The sequence below is a fragment of the Syngnathus acus genome, chromosome 13, assembly GCF_901709675.1.
Source record: "Syngnathus acus chromosome 13, fSynAcu1.2, whole genome shotgun sequence".
NCBI lineage: Eukaryota > Metazoa > Chordata > Actinopteri > Syngnathiformes > Syngnathidae > Syngnathus > Syngnathus acus.
The window spans coordinates 4,039,972-4,063,911 of record NC_051098.1 but is presented as its reverse complement, the minus strand read 5'-3'; the positions used below and the strand labels follow the sequence as shown (position 1 = coordinate 4,063,911).

General features: G+C 44.0%; 1 protein-coding gene, 1 long non-coding RNA gene and 2 pseudogenes across 2 annotated transcripts; all 4 read left to right on the top strand.

Annotated features, from left to right (window-relative positions):
* Positions 1–5,549: 5,549 nt before the first annotated feature.
* On the top strand, positions 5,550–6,192 carry LOC119132334. The gene is made up of 3 exons (XR_005099845.1): positions 5,550–5,724; positions 5,830–5,966; positions 6,064–6,192. It is a non-coding gene; the product is annotated as an uncharacterized LOC119132334 (long non-coding RNA).
* Positions 6,193–8,757: 2,565 nt separating this feature from the next.
* Positions 8,758–21,258, top strand: arcn1b (archain 1b). Its single transcript, XM_037267473.1, has 10 exons — positions 8,758–8,953; positions 9,802–10,065; positions 13,143–13,322; positions 13,990–14,195; positions 14,303–14,464; positions 14,688–14,853; positions 15,132–15,279; positions 18,252–18,360; positions 18,514–18,718; positions 19,964–21,258. The coding sequence occupies exons 1-10, from the start codon at positions 8,951–8,953 to the stop codon at positions 20,051–20,053; spliced, it is 1,533 nt and encodes a 510-aa protein (XP_037123368.1). The 5' UTR covers positions 8,758–8,950; the 3' UTR covers positions 20,054–21,258.
* A 1,798-nt stretch (positions 21,259–23,056) lies between these two features.
* LOC119133145 lies at positions 23,057–23,175 on the top strand (annotated as a pseudogene).
* A 148-nt stretch (positions 23,176–23,323) lies between these two features.
* On the top strand, positions 23,324–23,442 carry LOC119133126 (annotated as a pseudogene).
* The last annotated feature ends 498 nt before the right edge of the window (positions 23,443–23,940 follow it).

The following is a 23,940-nucleotide window of genomic DNA, read 5'->3' as shown; positions in this document are numbered from 1 at the left end:
CTCCCTCCTGTGAGACCCTTTCAAAGCTTATCATCCTGTTCATTCATTCGGAAAAAAGACACACCCTCTTTTTATGAGGAGAGGGATCCGACGCCCCCTCCTCTATAACAACACCCGCAGTCCAAGTATGGGTGCCAGATTTGTTTCCTCTGCCGCGGGAGCGAGCACGCCTTGTTTGGAAAGCGAAAAACCAATGCGGTACGGCGTCAGCATTATGTTGTTTTCAATAAAAACTTGAAGGACACACGTTTGCGTCAGTCAATTTTAATTTTTAGAGAGGATATATTTCATTTTATTTCTTTAAGTTCATTCAAGTTCTGCCGTTGAAGCGAGGTGCGTTCAAAGACCAATCGTACAGACGGACACTCATTCACTTCACCAAAAAGCATCGATATAATTACGTGAGCTCTTTGCATAAACCACGATGCAAAGGAGCTTCACTTTTTGGGGAGCATTACATGCTACAAGGAGTATATATTACAAAGGAGACCTTATATTTAATTGTGATCATCATTCATCCATTTTTATTATTCAGGTGTTTTCAAAGCAACTTAATATTGTTGCATTTAATAATTTGCATTAAAACGACAGTGCATTATAATTAAATGATGACACTATAGCGTTCATTTAAGAAAAAGCCACACACGTTTTGTAATGAAATCTTTCATAACGAGAATGATTTGAGTGAATTTATTTGAATGAATGATTGAGAAGAAATTTCAGTTCTGAAGGCTCCTTTTGTTCCAAGCAAAGTGACAGGTGGTGGGGAGGTGGGATAAAAATTGTAACAGGAACTCTATAAAAAATGTCAACCCGTGAGAATTTTTAGCCCCCCTCCCATTTTGAGAACGTTGACTGGCTTCTTTTCTATCTTCCTGGGGGTCTGTTCAGGTAGTGTGGCAAATTTGAACAGGTTGCCTTCTTCCTAGCCCAAATTCTTAAATTATTAAAAATTTGTATACAAAACATGCTTCGTTTTTAAACGATAGCTAGAGCTGATGCTAAAGTCAAAGCTGGGTCTCATTGAAATGCTAACGGTTGATTAACATCGACTTCACGAGTCTTATGCTGCATTGGAAGAAGGTGGCAAAGATAGAATTATCTCATTCAGACTTTCCCAATTCCCTAATAGCGATCGAGGTAACGGTCAACAACCAAAATGTCAGATTCCTTGTTTTTTTTAGAAATGCTTTCAAGCATTTCAGTCTATTCACGAAATAAATACTGATGGGCACGTGAGGCTTCCTTGGGATTTGAGCCTTTCCCACCAAACTGTTTGGAAATAGGTTCATTTCTCGAGACTTCATGTGCACACAACCCCCCCTGCTGGTCAGAAGGAGTAATTTATTCCATTAATGAGAAATACATTCACCTTTATATTTTGCTTCATGTAGCCTGATCAAAATGAATAAAACTTCTCTCTGGATGTGCATTCACGTGTAACATTGAAGGAGGTGGAATATTGTGTTTCAATATGTAAATAAATACCATCAATGTCTATTAAGACACTAAAAGTTGATGGAACACATTTTGTTTCGGAGGGCTGCTGTGTTTTAACAAGGAAAGACTGATGTGCTTACAATATGGATGAAGATGACTTGTATTTCTGATTGTGCTTGTGAACAGTAAAGAGGAGTGCTTGTGCAATTGAGGGGGATGGTTATTGGTTTTTATTCAAGAACAATATTCTTTGACAAATTACAATAGACTGACATGTACCCCCGATGGCCACATACGACTCCCTGAGTTGGATTCGAACCCACACCGCAGGTTGTGACAGCTCTGCATCCTAACCACTGGACCATCAGGGACACCTTGGAAATCATTGCAATACATAAATGCAAACTTCGATGAAAAAGGGCACCATACAATAGAACACCGTATTTGGAGAAATGAGATCTAAATGTTCCCACACTGGGGAATGTTTCCTTTTTCTCGCAGGCTCCATGAAAACGGTTTGTTTGCAAAGAATCTCGTACTGTCGCACAGAAACTCGAATTGTGCAGGCAAGACAGGGGACGCGTTGCCGCTTTTAAGTGTCAGCCAATCACGGCACCCTCGTCTGTCATCAACGTGACTGCTCCATAATGATACATGCCTCGATACGCGCTTCACTAAACATGGACTTGACTTCCCATTTGATGAAGACTGTGGAGAGGATCATCCTGGGTCACTTGCATTCACTGGTGGGAGCGCAGCTGGACCCTCTGCAGTTTGCTTACCGGCCTGGTGTTGGGGTGGACGATGCAGTGATTTATTTACTGCACAGATCACTGCTTCACCTGGAGGACATCGGGAGCACTGGGAGGATCATGTTCTTCGATTTCTCTAGCGCTTTTAACACCATCCAGCTGTCACTGCTCAGGGTGAAGATGGAGAAGGCGGGTGTGGACCAGCGCCTGGCTGCAAGGACAACAGACTTCCTCGCCAACAGGACGCAGTATGTGAGGTTACATCGCTGTGAGTCTGACGTGGTGCGCTGCAGCACAGGTGTCCCCCAGGGTACGGGGCTCTCTCCTTTCCTTTTCACCCTGTACACTTCGGACTTTACCCACGACACCGCACACTGCCACATCCAGAAGTTCTCCGACGACACGGCCATTGTTGGATATGTTTCGGAGGGGAACGATCTGGAATACAGGACGGTCATCAAGGACTTTGTCAGCTGGTGCGAGCTCAACCAGCTTCAGCTGAACACCAGCAAGACGGAGGAGATGATTGTGAGCTTCAGGAGGACAGCACCCTACTTCACTTTTTTCTTCAACTTGGCAATTATTCTTCATAAAAATGTCCAGTTTTTTTTTATAGGGCAACTTCGGGGGTTTTTTTTCTCGGCGCGCCGCACCTTCGGCCCGCCCTCTCGGCGTCATCTCGGCGCGGCGCCGAGAGGGCGGGCCGAGGGTGCGCCGCACAGAGAGGGCGCCGCGGCAGGAGGGCGCCGCGTACAGAGAGCGCTTAGTTGCTCCGAGTGGGCGCTGCGTCGCACCAAGAGGGCGCCGAGAGGGCGCCGTACCAGGCCGAAAGGGAGCCGCGCTGCGCTGTGATGGCGGGCCTATAGTGTTCGCTGCGCCGAGAGGGCGGAGGGTGCTACAAAGGCGCCGCGAGAGCGCGCTGCATGCGCCGCGGTGCGGTGCCCTCTCGGCGCGGCGCAGCACTCTCTAGGCCCGGCGTCCTCTCGGCGCAGCGCGGTACCTTCTCGGTGCAGCGCCCTCTCGGCGCAGCGCGGGCGCCCTGTCAACGCGGGGTTTTTTTTTCCGGCGCGGCTCCCTCTCGGCACTGTGCGCGCGCCCTCTCGGCGCGCCCTCTTACCAAGTGTGCGCGCCCTCTCGGCGTCGCGATGAGGCGCGCGCCGCACCGAAAGGGCGTGCGCGCTGCGCCGAGAGGGCGGGCTGAGGGTGCGCCGCACCGGGGGGCGCTGCGACGATAGGGCGCCGCGCCGAGAGACCGCTGCGTCGCACCGAGACGTGCGCTCACCGAGACGTCCGCACCGCGCCGACAGGCCGCCGCGCTGCGCCGAGACCTTCGCTCGCCGAGACGTGCGCGCTGCACTCGCGCTGCGCGCGTTGCGCTGTGATGGCGGGCCGAGTGTGCGCTGCACCGAGAGGGTGGAGGATGCCGCGAGGGCGCACTGCGCCGCGGTGCGGTGCCCTCTCGGCGCGGCGCGCTCTCGGCCCGGCGTCCTCTCGGCGAGGCGCGGGGCCCTCTCGGCGCAGCGCACGCGCCCTCTCGGCGCAGCGCGCGCTCGCCCTTTCGGCGCAGCGCACACCCTCAGCCCGCCCTCTATGAGCAGCGCGCGCGCCCTCTCGGTGCGACACAGCGCTCTCTTGGTGCTGCGCCCACTCGGCGCGACGCATCCTCGGCCGGCCCTCTCGGCACAGCGCGTGCACCCACTCTTTGCGCTCGCTGCGCGCATTGCGCTATGATGGCAGGTGTTTGCTGCACCGAGAAGGCGGAGGGTGCCGCGGAGGCGCCGCGAGGGCGTGCTGAGCCACGGTGCAGTGCCCTCTCGGCGCGGCGCGGTGCAGCGCTCACTCGGCGCGGCGTCCTCTCGGCGCGGCGCCCTCTCGGCGCGCTCACCCACTGAAAAAGATAGACATTTGCTGTGCGCGCTCACCCACTGAAAAAGATAGACATTTGCTGTTTTGGTGCCTTTTCATATCTTATAGTTCCCTTTATCTGCAGATAACATATGGTTTTGACCGAGATGATCAATATGTGATGCCTGTTTTTGTACAGGAAATGAGTCACTGAAGTGCATGGTAATGTTTTTTTTTCCTTCAACTTGGCAATTATTTTTATAAAACATTTCCATTTTTTTCACCATGGCTCTATAACATATGGAACAACTTCGGGTTTTTTTTTCTCGGCGCGCCGCACACTCAGCCCGCCCTCTCGGCGCAGCGCGTGCGCCCCCTTGGCGCGGCGCCATCTCGGCACGGTGCGCGCGCCCTCTCATAGTGGAAAAGCAGTCATTGACGACAAACCGCTTATGCTTGTATTTGTGCTTGTTGCTGGCTGCTTACTTGCTAACTGGAAGGCTTGTTTGCTTGCCTAAATACTTGTTCAACTCCACTGCATAACTGCACGGCATTGTACTGGAGCGCATCATTTCAAATTAAACCAAGAAAATCTTCCCTGATGTCCAGCGTGCTTTTTGACAGAAGCCCTGCATGGGGAGAGGGCAGCCAACGATCTTCTGTGCTGTGTTGATGACCCCTTGGAGCTTCTTCCTCTGAGCTGCAGTGCAGCTGGTGTACCAAACACGTATACAGTATGTTAGAATGCTCTCTATGGAGCACCGATAGAAGGACACCAGCAGTCTTTGTGTGATGCTGTACCTCCTGAGCACCCTTAGGAAGTAGAGTCTCTGCTGGGCCTTTTTTAGCAGCTCAGAGGTGTTCACGCTCCAGGTGAAGTCCTCCTCGATGTGGACTCCCAGGAAGCGGAAGGAGGACACCCTCTCCACACAGACCCCGTTGATGATAAGTGGTGGAATGTCCGTTTTTTTCCTCCTAAAGTCAACGACCAGTTCTTGGGTTTTAGCCGTGTTTAGGAGCAGATTGTTCTCGCCGCACCTCTCTCTCTCTCTCTCTCTCTCTCTCTCTCTCTCTCTCTCTCTCTCTCTCTCTCTCTCTCTCTCTCTCTCTCTCTCTCTCCGTTCTCTGCTGCATGTGCCTCTGCTGGTTTCAGGAATGGATGCAGAGTAGGAGTTTTACACAGAAGGTAAGTACAAAATCAAACTTATGGGAACAATAATATTGAACGAAACGAACGCAGTGCATAAAATGAAATATCTGCTGAGAATGTTTACTTATTATTGCTTGTTCAGTTTTAGTTGCGTATCAAATAGTCTAAATGTCATTTCAATTGCCATAAATCCAACATGAATACCAAATGTATTTTTGGCATGCCTTTAAAACAATTTTTGAAGATATTTCTGAATTGCCCATCGAGACTGAGATCAGTTAAATAAATGAGTCAAGTCTGTGGTGTGCTGTTGCTTGGTTAGATCAAAAATCTGCCGCCATGATTTTTTCTACACCGTAAATAAACTCCCCCCCCCCTCCTTTTTTAGAATTTTCTGGTTGCTCCTTGTCCTCTCCACCCGAGTGGTCTGACTCAAGCTTCAGTTCAAGTGCAAGTACATCAACTACACTCCTGGATGAGGGCCCTCGGAAGAAACCAAGAGTTGAGGGTACAATTGATGCGGTATCTGCTAAAAAGGTTGTGAAAAAGCTCAGTTCTCACAGGTTTCTTAAAATCAACATTTATCATTCTTAAGCTCTAGAAAAGCTATTAATCACATTTGTTGCTTCTTTATTTTCAAAGTTGATTGAAGCTGTACTTGGAACCAGCTCAGGTGGTGAGGAGGTCCTCCAAGAGTATCACACAACACAAACTAAAACAAATGCTACCAGAAGAAAATTGGTCAATATAATAGTGGCACACATGATTGATAAACACGGGTATGTGTGTTCTATTTGTCTGTACTTTTCTTTTTTTAACAAGTAACTGCTTTGCCGTTACATTAATATAAAATGCTAATTTAATCTCTCTTCTCAGACAACTCCCCTCCAAAGCTGTTCGAGAAGAGTACGCTCTTGGGATAGTGACAGTGTTCCCGTCCCTCAAAGACCCATACTCCAAGAAAGGCTATGAATAGTCATTATTATTGTTTTGGGTTGTTGGGTTCTGTGTACATACAGTAACATTTAGATTCTGAGATTTCTCAGGAGTTTATGAGTTTGACAACAGATTAATTTTGAATGTATTTCCATTTTAGGAACACTTCTACGATGCTGCAAGCAGCACCGGATACATTTCTTGGCGTCTGGGAAACCTTCACCCTTAAACAGAAGGAATATGGGCCAATAAAATTATTTTCTTTAAGAGATGAAAATGTAGTCAACGGTGAAATTCTTGAAATGTTGTCAAAAGACGTTTTCTCAACAAGTTGGGTTAAAGTTGATGGTGTTGAGTACAAAGGTGGACTTGTTTGCAGTTTAATGGAGGAGGACATGCCAGTCTTTTGTCAGATAGATGATGTACTTCTGGTTGAAAATTACATTTTTTTATTGACACACAAGCTATTTACAGTGAACTTTGATGAACACCACCATGCCTTCAAATTATTACCAACTGAAGCTTTCTTCAGTGTCATAAAAACAACTGAACTTAAATGTCACAAACCATTTGATATTCAAAGCTCATGTGGTGCTGCAGATGAAAATTTAGACATTATACCTTCATTTATTATGTTTTAATTGACCGCATGGGAAAAAACATACAACACTGATTAGCTCGTCAGCCTCACATTTAGCAGGGTGCCGGTTGAATTCCACCTCCGACCCTCCCTGTGTGCAGTTTGCATGTTCTCCCTGTGCCCGCGTAGGTTTTCTCCGGGCACTCTGGTTTCCTCCCACATCCCAAGAACATGCTTGCTAGGTCGATTGAGCACTCCAAATTGACCCTAGGTGTGAGTGCGGATGGTTGTGGGGACAAGTTGTGTAGAAAATGGATGGTTGCCTCTGAGATTGGCCTGCAACCAATTCAGGATCACCTCTCACCCGAAGTCAGCTGGTATAGGCTCCAGAACACCAGGAATGGATGGATGGATGGATGGATGGATGGATGGATGGATGGATGGATGGATGGATGGATGGATGGATGGATGGATGGATGGATGGATGGATGGATGGATGGATGGACGGATGGATGGATGAAAAATGTTCTGGTGCATTCTGGGAAGTGTGAGGGCGAGGGTCCGGTTGGGCAGGGAATTACACGGAACGAGGGCGTGAGTGTGCGAGTGTGGAGTATATGGGCGAGTTGTAGCCGCCAGCAGCTCATTAATGAATGCGGTAGGTAAACTGGGTTTCATCTTTGACCACGTCGAGAGCATTACAATATGTACACTGACATTTTTTTTGTTTTATAGTGGTACACATGAGAATGTTTTAGCTAATGAGGAGTCTGTGAAAATCTTTCTTAAAAAGCCAGATGTGCAGTCCATTGACCTGTAGCTTTCATGATGCTTAACTGTATGAAAAGCATAGCTACCTTCTGCTGCAGTGACGGCTTTAGTCTCGGACTTTGTCACAAAGAATTCCGTGACTTTGGATTATGAGCTCTCGCCCCTCGCAGGCTGCTTTTGTGTGCTTGGTTGAATTAATGTGCCTCCAGGTCATTGGTACCTTTATTTGCCACAGACACTGTGGTTGCGGGCGCCTTGGTGGCGCGCTGGGTAGCACGCCAGCCTCCCAGTTAGGAGGGTGCGGGTTCAATTCCACCTCCGGCACTCCCTGTGTGGAGTTTGCATGTTCTCCCCGGGCCCGCGTGGGTTTTCTCCGGGCACTCCTGTTTCCTCCCACATCCCAAACACATGCTTGGTAGGCTGATTGGGCACTCCAAATTGTCCCTAGGTGCGAGTGCAAATGTTTTTTTGTCTCTGTGTGCCCTTTGATTGGCTGGCAACCGGTTCAGGGTGTCCCCCGCCTACTGCCCGATGACGGGTGGGATAGGCTCCAGCACACCCGCGACCTCCGTGGGACTGAGCAGTACAGAAACTGGATGGATCGATGGACTAGGCCTTTCATGTCAAGCACTTAGCTTCATAAGGATCACGACCCTGGCGAAACCGGGAATTTTGTATTCAACTCCTCCGTGAACGTCCATCTTCGTTTCGGCATTGCTTGTAAACACTCTGTGTGGACTGGCAAGCCACACGCACGCACGCACACGCACACACACAATGCAAAGTGACTAGATTTGAGGAGAATGGCCTGATTCATTTGCGAACGATTCAGTAGAACTTGGAATTGAAACGGAATGGCAAATCTATTGACTGTACATGTTGAGCTTTCAACTCTCACCAGGCACACTTGCGCCCCCTCAATGTCAAACAAATCACTGCATCTGAGTACACAAACAGAACATCTTCATCTTAACACTACATGTACGTATTATGTTTGAGGGAGACGAACAAAATCCCGGGCGATTTTGAAATTCCCTCGGGAAATTTTTGTTAGGTCTCAAAAGCAGGACATGTCCGGGAAAAAGAGCACGTCTGTTCACTCTAAGGAAGTGAAACGTGTAACTTTTCCTAAAAAACTGCTAAAAATGTCCAAAAAGTTAACATAAAAACGGTTTTTACAATATTTAATTTTAATTTCGTTATTTGTTATTTTGTAATATTTGCAATGTATTACGAATCACGTGAGGCTTTGAATGAACACGTCACACATTTGCAGTGTGAGCTGATCTGGCGCTGTACTTCCGGTGGAGACGTGGCTCTGCACTGCTGCCATATTGACGCCAGGCAAGCTAACAACCTCACATCTTACTCAAGTCAGTTGGACCGCTTTACATTGCCTATTCGGAGCGATCAACAGAACCCAAGCAACGCAGATAAGAAGCTGAAGGCCGTCCTTCTATAAAAAGAGAAACAAAAATGGTGAGTAAGAAACGTTGCATCCAGAAAGTTAAAAACGTTTAGTTGGGCCTAGGCTTCAAAACATAGGCTAAGCAAGTAGCTGGCTAAAGCGAGATAACAGGTCTTCGAAAGTGAAATTATCCTCCCAACTTTTTGAGTGACATCGCGTATATTTTCGTAGAGCTCTATTTTTTGACGCGAACTTTATTTTGTTCATTGAAACGGAGCGTGCAGGCAGTGCTGGGGTGAACTAACTCGTTCCTGTCTGTAACTAGCAGCATTGCTAACGTTGGCTGCTGTCAGTGTGCATATCCCTCTCAAACCTTCTCTAGTTAATGTCCCAAGTAAGTTTGAGTTGTCAATATCCACAACATAACATGAATCGGACAACCTCTACTTGCGTTGTCATGTGTAATTGATCTATTTATGTATTTATTGTGGTTTCCTAATCGACCGTTGAACTTGTGTGTAAAATCCAATCTGTCAAATGGTTGTAATGTGGCAGTATGAAGCACACGAAGCTGACTTTCCAAACTTGTCTTTATTCCAAGACTGCCAACAAGTTAATATTGCGTCACAAATAAGATAAGAATAAATATACCCCTACAGCTTGCCTGCTGGGAGAGAGGCATAGTTCTTATGTCCGCCACAGCAATTAAAAGTGAATTTTGGCCATTTTTGACACCACCCAGACCGACAATTTTCATGTAAAAAAATAAAAATAATAATCATATCACTCGCCAATTTTAATTGTTTATATTATGCATTGCAGTTTAAACCATTTACCGAAAATGGATGGATAATCAATATTGTACCAGTTTTGACAGTCTGTCAGCACAGTGTTGTGTGATACATACATGTATCTTCAGGTGCTGTTGGCAGCGGCGGTGTGCACCAAGGCTGGCAAGGCCATTGTATCGCGGCAGTTTGTTGAAATGACGCGGACACGAATTGAAGGTCTCCTTGCTGCATTTCCAAAACTGATGAACACAGGGAAGCAGCATACCTTTGTGGAAACGGACAGTGTCCGTTATGTATACCAGCCACTGGAGAAGCTGTACATGGTTCTCATCACCACCAAGAACAGCAACATCCTCGAGGACCTTGAAACACTCAGACTCTTCTCTCGTGTGGTAAGCCTTCAGTTGTTAAAAGTGGGGTTGTCACAAGAACACACTTCCGGTACCAACACGCGAAAAATATATCTACCTGCTTTTTTGTGGTACCGTCAGAACCGAATATTTAACTTTTCACTCGGCGAGCGGTTTCGATTCTTGCCGGAACTTAAGTTGGCAGTATACGCATACGAGCAGCACGGAGCAGCAGTCAGCGGCGCTGAAGAAGAAGAAAACTTTCGGTCTTTCATAACAATGGCTTCTGGAAGTTGGAGTGGAGGTCCAACACACTAACTTGTTGAGAAGCCAAGTCGCTAAGAGTCCTGTGTGGAAATATTTTGCATTCAAGGCGGATGCAACTGGAGCAATTATAGATTTGAACAAGCCAACGTGCCAAATGCTTGAGAGGTATTAGGCTTGAGAGGCTCCATGCCACTGCTGCTCTTTTTTAATACACTGCTCAAAAAAATTAAAGGAACAGTTTTTTATCAGGGTATGGCATGAATTCAATTACACTTTTCATGAGGCGATTTCTTAACCCTCCTGAAGTTGAGCAGATCCTCCAGGATGGCACATCCATGCGTGCTGTTGCAAGAAGATTTGATGTGTCTCCCTGTACAATCTCCAGAGCATGGAGGAGATTCCAGGAGGCAGGCAGTTACTCTAGGAGAGCTGGACAGGGCCGTAGATGGTCCTCATCCCATCAGCAGGACCGATATCTGCTGCTTTGTGCAAGGAGAAACAGGTCGAGCATTGCCCGAGCCCTACAGAATGACCTCCAGCAGGCTACTGGTGTGAAAGTCTCTGTCCAAACAGTCAGAAACAGACTTCACGAGGGTGGCCTCAGGACACGAAGTCCTGTAGTGTACCCTGTGCTCACTGCTCAGCACCGTGGAGCTCGATTGGCATTTGCCATAGAACACCAGAATTGGCAAGTCCGCCACTGGCGCCCTGTGCTTTTCACAGATGAGAGCGGGTTTAACCTGAGCACCTGTGATAGACGTGAAAGGGTCTGGAGAAGCCAAGGAGAGCGCTATACTGCCTGCAACGTCATTCAGCATGACCGGTTTGGTGGTGGGTCAGTGATGGTCTGGGGAGGCATTTCCATGGAGGGACGAACAGACCTCTACAGGCTAGAGAACGGCAGTCTGACTGCCATTAGGTATCGGGATGAAATCCTTGCACCCATGGTCAGACCCTACACTGGTGCAGTAGGTCCTGGGTTCCTCCTGATCCATGACAATGCCTGGCCTCATGTAGCAGGAGTATGCAGACAGTATCTGAAGGATGAAGGAATTGACACAATTGAATGGCCCTCACGATCACCTGATCTAAACCCGATAGAACACCTCTGGGACATAATGTTTCAGTCCATCAGACGCCGCCAGGTTGCTCCTCAGACTTTACAGGAGCTCACTGATGCCCTTAGACAGATCTGGGAGGACATCCCACAAGACACCATCCGTCGTCTCATTAGGAGCATGCCGCGACGTTGTCAAGCATGCATACAAGCACGTGGGGGCCACACAAGATATTGAAAATAATTTTGAGTTGCAGAAATTGAATTTAGGCAAAATGGACGAGCATCAAACATGTCTCAGGAACAAAAAGATGTGGCATCTTTTTGTTCCTGAGACATTAAACTGTCTATCAGTATAGATATCCAACATTTTTGTTGTCACCATTGAAATCTGATTTATTTTCAGTGTTCCTTTAATTTTTTTGAGCAGTGTATATCGTTGAATATTGTTATTATCAGTCTTGCTTGTTTTTATAGTGTCTTGAAGGCTCTATGCCACTGCTTCTCTTTTCTAATATAAAGTTTACGACACGGTTTAAGCAATTTTAAATGAATTAGTGGTTTTAAAAGTAAGTGGATTCTGTTTGGTTGTTTTTTACCGTGGTACTGAATTAGCATCGCGAATCGTCGAAAATCACAGCTATTGGTACCGACCGACTACTGAAATTCTGGTATCGTGACAACCCTAGTTAAAAGTACTAATCACACTGCTGTCATGTCAAGGTCTCCCATTGTAGTAGATGTGGTAGAATTCAAATTTCAACTCGTAAAGAATGCAATTTGGGGGAAAACAAAACTCCTCCATTTCAATCGGTAGGCTTAATTTTTTTTCTATATTTATACGAGTGCTGTGCACGAATGCGTTGTAATTTTCTCGCCCACTTGATTGGGCATGGCATATTAGTAATTGGTTTATAATTTGCAAACTTGGATGAGGTGGTGTGATGTCACCGGAACTGCCACTTTGTTGACTTGTTTACGCAGTAACTGTTTGAGCTAGTCCTCTGACAGTTGACGACCAACTTGTGGGGGAACTGGCAGATGAGGCCAAAACCTGCTCCCTACTATTGTAGCAAGGAGCATTACGACAAAAGTGGCCTGCAATAACTTAGATCAGTGGTTCTTAACCTGGGTTCGATCGAAGCATCGGGGTTCGGCAGAGCCTCCACTGGGGAGGTCCGAACACACCTCGTGTAAATTTGTGATAATCCATATCTGAACTGGTCTCGCAAAGGCAACAGCAGAAGTCACACTGATTTGCAGGTATATAATGTGTTGAGTTCATGCATTGTGTTGGTTTTGTTCTTTGAACAAGGTGATGATCATGCACGGCTCATTTTGCGCACCAGTAAAAAACATCTATGTCCTGAATTTGACTTTTTTTTTTTTCTCTCTCTCTTTTTCATTTTTCGCTGAAGAGGGGTTCGGTGAATGCGCATACAAAACTGGTGGGGTTCGGTACCTCCAACAAGGTTAAGAACCACTGAACTCTGACACTTGAGACTCTGTGGTAATGACTGTATGCAGTCACCAAAGCCCTGCTAGACAGTGTACAAATGCCTTTTTCTTGAGTGACTTCATTGCAAACAAGTCGCACAGTTCTTTATAGTGTGGTCTACTCAAAATAACAGACACAACAGAGACACAGACACACAAAATTGCGAATCTTTTTTCTTTCACCAAGACTACCCTGTTAGATGCAGCATGGTGACATGTTGCTCAAATCATACCAGCCAAGAGATGTTTACCTTCATGTAAGAAACTGATGTCAAGTATCTCCTTTATACCTGTCCAGATCCCGGAATACTGCCGTGTGCTGGAGGAGAGTGAAATTTCAGAGCACTGTTTTGACCTGATCTTTGCTTTTGATGAGATCGTGGCGCTAGGCTACAGAGAGAATGTCAACCTGGCTCAAATCCGCACTTTCACTGAGATGGACTCCCATGAGGAGAAAGTTTTCCGTGCTGTCAGAGAGGTGAGTTTATTAAGTTGGGTCAGGGCCTGTTCAGGCTGGATTTATATTTTGTTTTATTTAAAGTGTATTCAGATCAGAAAAGTCCTTAGTCCGCTTGTTGAGTCCGGCCCAAAAGCGGACTTAGGGTGTATTCAGACCTGACTGTTTGATCCGCTTTAAACGGACCAGGGTTCGATTGGAACGCTGGTTTGTGCAGGTGTGAATACACGCAACAGAATCCTGGTGCGGATTAAAGAAATGGACCGAGACCCACTTTTTCAAGTGTTCTCGGTTCGCCTCAGGTGTGAATATAGACTTTACCAAACCAAAGTTATCTATAATAAAAAATAATGTTCAACATTGTTATATTTTTGGGACACAGTTAGATGTGTGACATTGACAAACTGTTGGAATACATTTTGTAAACCCCAAAGAAGGAAAATAATTTTGTAAAGGTACTCTATATTGACAAACAGGTAAATGGAAAAGCCCTGCCAACTTGTCACCATTTTAATTTCAATTCCCCTCGAACTTGCATCTTGAACAGTTGTATTTCTTTCTCTTCATGCTGTGCTTTGATTACAAATGTTTCAGAAACCTTTTAGAGTTGGCATTAGTCCAAGTGATTTATGATTGAACTCAATATAGTCAAGCACCCAAAATTTAAAATCATTTCATCAACTTTCAGACCCAGGAAAGAGAAGCCAAGGCTGAGATGAGGAGAAAGGCCAAGGAGCTGCAGCAGGCTAGAAGGGATGCAGAGCGTTCCGGCAAGAAGGGGCCAGCTTTTGGGGGCTTTGGCAGTGGAGGCATGACCAGCATCTCCTCGGGATCTATCATTACAGAAACCATCGTAGAGCCTGAAAAGCCCAAGATCACACCAACTCCAGTCAGGTGAAGAAAATAAGAAATCCGCAGTTGGAAAGCATTTGTTGCACTTTTTTGGTCTTGTAAATGGTCCATACGTTTGTTTGACAACCGTTTTTTCTCTCCCGTTCCAGACAAAGCGGACCAAGTAAAGCACTCAAGCTGGGGGCAAAAGGGAAAGAGGTGGACAACTTTGTTGACAAATTGAAGTTGGAGGGAGAAACTATCATGCCATCCTCTGGGAAGAGAGGCTCAGATGTTTCAAAAGCTCTACCACCACCAGTGAACATGGAGGGGTTGGTCGATATTTTTGTTTTTTAATTTGTTTTATAAAAAAAAAAAAAATGCAATTAATACTTTGAAACTGACCATGCATTTTTAGTTCATATATTATACCACAGAGTTTGAAGTGTATGGAGTACCTATCACTTGTTTCGCTGGTCTATTATGCTTCGATTTAGGACTCAATGTGTGTCCGTCCCAACACAACACTTCACAAATTTTGTTTGTACTCAACAGTGTACATCTTAGAGTTGAGGAGAAAATCTCTCTCACTTGTGGTCGTGATGGCGGGCTGCAAAACATGGAGGTGCTGGGCATGGTGACGCTCCGGGTCACAGATGACAAGAACGGACGCATCCGTCTCGTTCTCATCAATAATGACAGCAAAGGATTACAGCTTCAAGTAGGTGTTTTGACAAATACAGGCACACACTTCATTGTCCCAGAGAAATGAACTAATATTTTGTTGGAGAATGTGGGTGCCGGTACATATTCTTAAATGCCTATTAAATTTTGTTTCTATTAACTAGCAGCATGGTGTTAGTTGACTAGATATCATATGGTATGATATGTAATACAGTGGAGCCTCGGTTTTCGACCACAGTCCGTTCCAGAAGGTGTGTGTGCACCCTAATTGACTAATGAATACAAATCGATAGTCTAAAAAAATGTGCCCCTTAGACCCATCCGAATGTGGACAAGAAGTTGTTCACATCAGACTCGGTGATTGGCTTGAAGAACCCTGAGAAGTCCTTCCCTCTCAACAACGACGTTGGCGTGCTGAAATGGAGACTACAGACCACAGACGAGTCACTCATACCATTAACCAGTAAGTCCAAAGTTTGTACTCTGATTGCAAGTGCACTTGAATGCTGTGTAATCAAAGAAGTGCTACTGAAAATCACACCGCGTGTGATGGCTTTGTTTGTGTTTATTTATACCTTGTATGAATAAATGTGATACATTTTTAAACCTTTATCCAAAGACACCAGCCATAAAGTAAACTAAATAGTAGCAAGTTTGGGTCCAAACCATGTCATCAACTTGTTGCTATGCTACTTGTTGTATACACAAAAGGTTTTCCGGCTTGGGTAATGCGATGCTTTTCTTAAATGCACATTTTAATTTTGTGATCAGCTGTAATATCGGAATTAACTGGGCTCCGTGAAATAAGACGCAGCCACAGTGTTTCCCAAGTATATATTTAACTCGTGGCAAGCCACAACAAATGACTTTCGGCCACCAACTTGTTTTGGCGTCCCATGTATACTTTCTTTTGCTTTGCGTAAATTCCTCACCCAAACAATTTTGTGACCCCAAACTTTTGAACGGTAGTGTATGTCACTTACGTTTCTGGTACAATACGTCAAATGCATTGCCTCAAATGACTGAAATATCAAACGTGTTGCCATTTGAGTTTGAAAATCGATCTGGTGTTTGAGACATCGACAGCTCAAACAGTATCAATCGCCACAGCACTCCAACAGGCGAAATGGGCAACTCGTCATGGCACTCTCTCTATCGCTTTTGTTTTACTTCTACATATATTCACTTGGAAGCCCCACTCCATGTTTCTCTAAGCCTACATACAGTCGTCCAGATATTCAGCGTTTTGGATTGTATGTGAAGAGACTTACACAGATTTTTTTTTTGCTCCATCAAAGTCAGTGTTTCTTAACCTTAATTGAGACAAGGCACATTTTTCACATCAGATAAAATCTCAGGGCACACCGCTGTGCAAAATGATCCAATATACAGCATAGATTATAGAGATGCACCGATCCGACTTTTTCAGTTTCGATACCGATACCGATGCCGTGGTTTTGCGTATCGGTCGATACCCGATACCGATCCGATATTATGGTTGACTTAACAAGCTACATCAAAGTCAAAGTCAGCTTTATTGTCAATCCCTTCATATGTCAAGACACACAAAGAAACCGAAATTCCGTTTCCTCCATCCCACGGTGACGAGACATACAAGTAGGCGACACAAAACAAAAACAAGAAGAAATAAATAATAAATAAAATAAAACGAGCGATGAATAAAAACAGACCAATAACCCATTGAATATGAGGGGCAAAACCAAGCCAGTGAGCATACAGCAAGAACAGGACGCTACGCTGAAAGGGGGAGCGAGTTCAGGATCCTAACAGCCTGGAGTACGAAGCTGTTGGAAAGTCTGGTGGTATAGAAAGGGTGATCAAGCACACAGTAACCAAATATTAAAATAAATAGTAAACATGTAAACATTAGGTGCCGTTCCACATCACTCATGACCTGTTGATGCTAAATGCTCATTTAAGCAGCAATGAGAAGTGCTCCCTGTAAACAAGCTCCGCTTAGTACTAGTACTATAACTGGCAGTACTACCACCACCCCTGGCAACATTAGCTTTGCGGACATTACAAACTGCCGTCGAGCTAGTTGGCGTGTTCAGTTTAAAGTACCTCCACACAGCTGACTCTTTCGTTCGCTCCATGTTTGCGTTTGTTTAGAAAACTCTCGTGGATGCGGCACACGTGCTGCTGACGTATGACGTAGCCGCGTCCCGCGGCACACGTGCTGCTGACGTATGACGTAGCCCGCGTCCCAATAGATTAAGGAAAGGATCGGCTCACAGATCGGCTGCATTTTCCGATACCCGATCCATCAATTTTGTTGATATCGGGACCGATATCCGATCCAGATATCGGATCGGTGCATCTCTAATAGATTATTTGTGTACCTTCTGTCATCTAGTGGAAGAGTATTTTATTGTTTTGCCTATTACATGAGGTTAGCATAGATGAATTAACAAACAAGACATTTTTGTTATATTAGAAAATACCCACGTTTTTTGACACAATAATTGACATTGACTAATTTTCCACGGCATACCTGATGATCTCTCCCAGCATTTTATTCAACACAAACAATCATTTGGCTTTACTAAAGGATTACAAAATCTGAATATTCACTATTGATGATGAGGCTAAAATTCAAAGGATTTGCGTGATTTAAAATCAGGGGTCTCAAACTCAATTTACCTGGGGGCCACTGGAGCTAAAGTCTGGGGTGAGGCTGGGCCGCATTTTTTAATTTTTTATATATATATATTTTTTTTTTAATGCACTGATAAAAACTTTTACACCCCTGTTCTCAAAATTAAACCACAACTTTACCATGAACGTGTCTTCTGCCTACTTGCTGCGAGAGACCTGGCAATGCAGTTCCTCTAGCATAGCTGAGCCACATTGGTCGCGAGGAAGGAAGCAATTGAGACCTTCGGTAGGGCTTGAAGATGCTCATCAGTGAGTCTGAACCTGGACTTATTGAAGTTCAAGGTGGAAAAGTGCTTTTCGCACAAACACTGTGCACCCAAAAAGACACATTCGAATGAATCACCACTGCACACAACCATTCGTATCAAAATCGCGAGCCACGCTGACATTAAACTTTTTTATTAAGGCGAGGGCCGCAAACTATTGTCCCCCCAGTTTGAGACCCATGTTTCAAATTAATCGAGGGCTGTAAATATGCAAAGAATGATCAATTAATTTGATAATTGATTATTCAATTAATCGTCGCACTTGTTCCAACTAAAGTATTTAGTTGGAATTTTAGGTATTTTATGTTTTGAAAGAAGCTATGGTGTTACTACAAATTAAATTCTGCTTGTTTGTTAACCTAAATGTTTTATCTTGATCTCACAAACTGTTCGCCTCTCCCTCTGTTCCTTCCTTGGGACATGGCAACCCTTCAAAGGACTATTGTTGACTTTTAGTTATCCTTTTCACAATGTGTCAATTATCCCTCAGTCAACTGCTGGCCTTCAGAGAGTGGCAACGGCTGTGACGTCAACATTGAATACGAGCTGCAGGAAGAGAGCCTGGAACTCAATGACGTGGTCATTACCATACCAGTGCCGTAAGCAGATCAAATCTTCTTTTTGGACGGTTAAGGGATACCATAGTGACATACGTAACTGACAATATTAATCTGGTCATCTCTATTGTAAGAATAGTTCCGTGGGTGCCATCACAATGTGTGTGTTACATAAGGGGACATGTCTCCGTGCAGGTCTGGCATGGGTGCACCTGTGATCGGAGATCTGGATGGAGAGTACAAACACGACAGCAGGCGAAATGTTCTGGAGTGGTGCCTACCTGTCATCGATGCCAACAACAAGACTGGCAGCCTGGAGTTCAGCATTAGCGGACAACCCAATGACTTCTTCCCCGTTAATGTGTCCTTTGTGTCCAAACGCAACTACTGTGACATCCAGGTATGAACTTTGGTAGAAATGTTTTGACTGATTGACTGCTGAATATGAACATAGAAAGAGAAAAAAATAAGAATACAAAATACGATGAAGAAAAGGCGGCAATAAATGTCATCATTTGGCACAGTTTGTCTTCAAAAGGAGGTAGTAAATGTTTTACGACCCTTGGTTGCCATATCATAGGTTTGTCATGATAACGCAGTTTTGGGATGATACATTTTTTTCAGAAACTCGTATCACATTAAATGTGATTGCATGATGTTACCACGACAGTCAGTAAATCAAACATTTTTTTAACAATGTGAACTCGTTACTCGAAGTAAGCGATTTTGCATTGCTGTTTTTGCATTAAAATTAATATTTTGCGCCGCTTTGCATATCAAATAGCATAGCCATCAAACGTCAACCTTTAAAAGTACTGATTTGTATTGGGAGCCATTCTCATGTTCTTTTGAAAAAAATATAATAATGAATACATAATAAATAAAATAATAAATGAATAAAGAAAGCAATATAAATATTAAATAAATACAACATACAAATGAATAAATAATGAGTAAAATAGGGCGGCTCGGTGACGCACTGGTTAGCATGTCCGCCTCACAGTTAGGAGGGTGCCGATTTGATTCCACCTCTGACCCTCCCTGTGTGGACTTTGCATGTTCTCCCTGTGCCCACGTGGGTTTTCTCCGGGCACTCGGGTTTCCTCCCACATCCCAAAAACATGCTTGGTAGGCCAATTGAGCACTCCAAATTGCCCCTAGGTGCGAGTGCGGATGGTTGTTCGTCTCTGTGTGCCCTGCGATCGGCTGGCAACTGGTTCAGGGTGTCCTCCGCCTACTGCCCGATAGGCTCCAGCACGCCTGCGACCCCCGTGGGGACAAGCGATATAGAAAATGGATGGATGATAATCATTTTCAAATACATTTTAATAAATTATATTTTTATAAAATTAGATGATACCGTTTTTTACTGCTAAACACAATGTGAATTTAAGAAACTGTTGATTCCATACACTGTATATATAAAAAAAGTTGTTCCTTTATTATATTGTCACATTTTTATTTAATAAGATTCACTTGAAAAAAAAAGCACAAAAGATTGGCAGAAAAAAAATCAGATTTGCTGATACCTGCCCACAACCCTGATTATGTTCCGCATTCTGCTGTACTTTTAAGGTCTGTATGCTTCGCTCTTTGTCTGAAACAACAAATTATTAACGTCTTTTGTTTTTCCTCTGCACGTCAGGTTGCTAAAGTGACTCACGTAGATGGGGACGCCTCAGTTCGATTCTCTTTGGAGACCTCCTTTGTCGTCGACAAATATGAAATCCTGTAAGAATGTTCCAAGCAAAGGGAAATAAAAGAATGGCCCACTAAATATAGTCCAAATCTGTGCTCCAGAGAACGATTGACAATTTCTAGCCTGCCCACCCTGTATACTATTACAGACTGTGTACATCAACAGGACTCCATCATCCCTCCGGCAAATTGCGCTCCAAGTGCTGGGGCAGACCTGCAGTGATGAATTTATGTTTGTAAGAGCGAGAGGATCATCTATAGCGTTTAATTGAAATTGTGGAACTACGGTGATACTGTTGTTGTCCTGAACGGAGGCCGAGGAAGGTTGCGGGCAGGTCACATCACGCTCAATCAGTCAGTACAACTCCGGCACGAACACTTGCGGGAACACGAGGCAGTCATCACTCGAATTGCTCAACATGCATCCTCCACAACCACGCTTCTTCCCGCTCAATATTGCATTGAAATAGTTTGATATGGGTGATTGGGGTTCTTGCTTTCTTTTTCTTCTCATTAACTCCAGAGTTCTAATTGTATTTATCATAAGCAATCAAACTACCGACATTGTTCGCTCCAATATCTCATTTGTTTTCTCGAGAACATTTAAGTAGGAACTCATAAAGGTTACAGATTGGACCTTAGCTCAAAAAGAACATGTTTGCAATATTGTATGTTCTATGTGCAGTCATCTTCATTTTTGCAATGTGTCCTTCTTATTTGTAATGTTGATATTTTCGTTACTATTTGCTGTTTAATGTGTCATCGCTTTCAACCACCAGTTGAATATATTTGATTATTGCAACTTTGATATGTTTATAACATCTTTTGAGTCCCTCTTAAACTGTTTTAAGTGATGGCAATTGAATAATAGGGAGATGTACCTTCATCGTGGGCCACAAACACCGAAGCTCTAAACCACCACCACCCCTAAAAACTACAAATAAACTGCAAAGCATTGTGAAATTGGGCCCTTCACCTCCTGACAAGAACCACACGTTTGTTCATTTTGTCTTTTTTTTGGTGATAATTCTGACTAAGGAGAATGTCTGGTGAATGTTGGTTTATTTTTCACTTGGACTCCTCAACTTTCAATTTGGTAACGGTTGCGTGGCTGTGTTAGAGTTGGAAATTACGGGATTAAGCATTTTTAACAAACTTTCTGAAGGGGAATCGTAACATTCCATTGTACAATTTGGGGCAAAACAAAATCTTTACTGTAATAAAATGTATTCATGGAAATTACGTGGTTGTTGTGTCACTATGTGTATGTAATGACCATTGCAGTTGTATTGTTTTACATATTTGTAATTGCCTTCGTGCGTGGAAGACATTTTACGCATGCGTGACAGGAATTCAACCAAAGGACTTTGCTGTTGAGTTGACAATTAGATGTATTTTCCTCTATTGTAATGACTTGCATAGAGAGACTGTGGTTGAACCTTTCAACCATAAATCCTATTGAAATGTTTTGCTTGTCATTGGAAACCAGTTCATCAAAAATACGGAAGTTGCGTGCGTGTGGGCTCAACTCCCCATCAGAAGAGTAAAGAGTCCCACTTGCAAGAGTTAAACGCACCTTTCGTAGACAAGAAATTTGTAAAGTAACAGACATAATAGAAAAACACTGGATAGTGCCCGTGGTTCGCACTCTATTGAGGGTCCAGAGGCTTTTCGAGTTGCCACTGAGCTACACCGGGGTCTTATAATTGACATACGGAAATGCAGGATGCAGTTGTAGAAGTTTCCTCCGGCCACGAGGGTACCGGGCTATTAATTATAACTAATCATTTACAGTGGGGCAAATTTAGTCAGCCACCAATTGTGCAAGCTCTCCCACTCAAAAGATGAGATGCCTGCAATTTTCATCATAGGTACACTTTAACTATGAGAGAAAAAAAATTAAAACAATTCTGAAAGTCACATTGTTTTTTTAAATATTTTATTTGCAAACTATGGTGGAAAATGAGTATTTAGTGGATAACAAAAGTTCATATCAATACTTTGTTATATATACCCTTTGTTGGCAATGACTTACAGAAAACATTTGACCTATGTCTTCACAAGGTTTTCACACACTGTTGTTGTGTACCACTGTTGTTGGTATTTTGGCCCATTCCTCTATGCAGGTCTCCTCTAGAGCAGTGATGACCAAAACTTTAGGCTTTAAGTGATGCTTTGGCAAGGGAAACAACAAAAGACTGAATATATACCACAGATGGGGACTCGAGTCACTGTGACTTGGACTCGAGTCGCTGTTTTGATGACTTGACTTGACAAAAAATGATAAAACTTGAGACTCGACTTGGACTTGGAAGTTAAAGACTTTTTTCAGATTATTTTTTCATATTTGCAACTCAAATGTGTCAGACACTGTCGGCAGACGTTCATTTGTTTAGATTGAGCTGTCAATAAATCATTGTATGAGGTAATTTCTTTTTTGTTTGATTCCATGGTGTATTTTACTGAATATCAGTGATTACAGTGCAAATCCAAATTATTGTTATATTTTTTAAACAGGATAGACACATTGGACAATGATGGTTACTTAAAGTTACTGATATCTTGTCTTTTCACTACTAAAATCAGATTCTGCAGGTAAAATTGCAATAATAAGGTGACTTGACTTGGACTTGACCTATTTAAGGACTTGACTTGACCTATTTAAGGACTTGACTTGCCCAAGAAAGAAATGACTTGGGACTTCCTTGAGACTTGAAGGTTAAGACTTGAGACCTACTTGACTTGCACGTGACTTGGTCCCATCTCTGATATATACCATACTACTACTGCTACTACTTTGATCCCATACTACCCTGAGACTAACCGATCTCGTCCGATCTTGGAAGCTAAGCAGGGTCGGGCCTGGTTAGGACGGGAGACCACCTGGGAATACCAGGTGCTGTAAGCCTTTTTTTTTTTTTTTTTTGCACTTCAGTCGTTAAAGCAATTTTTTACAACACAGATCACGTATGGCATTCGGAAATTTTGCATCAGGGTGTCTATAAAATGCAAAACTTTGATGCCCATGAAAGGTTGCGTGGCTTGCGGCTGTACTACCCGGAGAACGCCCGATTGCGTCTGACCTCTGAAGCTAAGCAGGGTTGGGCCTGGTTAGTACTTGGATGGGAGACTGCCTGGGAATACCAGGTGCCGTAAGCTTTTTTTTTTTTTTTTTTTTTTTTTTTTTTTGCACTACAATCGTTAAAAGCAATTTTTTACAACACGGATCACGTATGGCATTTGGAAACTTTGCACGTTTCCGGGGGCGATTGTGTCTATAAAATGCAAAACTTTGATGACTTTGAAGGCTTGCGGTCGTACTACCCTGAGAACGCCTGATTGCATCCGATCTCAGAAGCTAAGCAGTGTCAGTCCTTGTTAGTACTTGGATGAGAGACTGCCAGGGAATACCAGGTGCTGTAAACCTTTTTTTTGCACTTCAATCGTTAAAGCAATTTTTTACAACACCGATCACGTATGGTTATATATATATATATACATACACACACACTAACCATATATAAATACAACAACATTAACAATAAACCATATCAATATGGTGTCATGCTGCCACTTGAGGAAGTAATCTGGGGAGAGGACGCTGGCGCTGATTGTTCGCCGCTTCTCCACCAGAATTAGTTTAGTTTTAGTGTTTTTATTAATTAATTTATTTTTTAGCCATTATTAAAGTTTAGTTTTCAGCAGAGGCGTAGCCAGGAATTTTTCCAGTAGGGGCGCACGCCCACAGGAAAAAAAATCGAACATCACCCACGCCGTTCGCTGATCGCTAAAACAACGTCCGGGAGGCAAACGGTGAATGGATAGCATCGCGCACACAGAATAGCGCAAGCACATTCGCGCAAGACCGAAAGAAAAAAACGGCATGAAAATGAAGAATCGAAAAAGCTCGATTTTTTTTTTTTT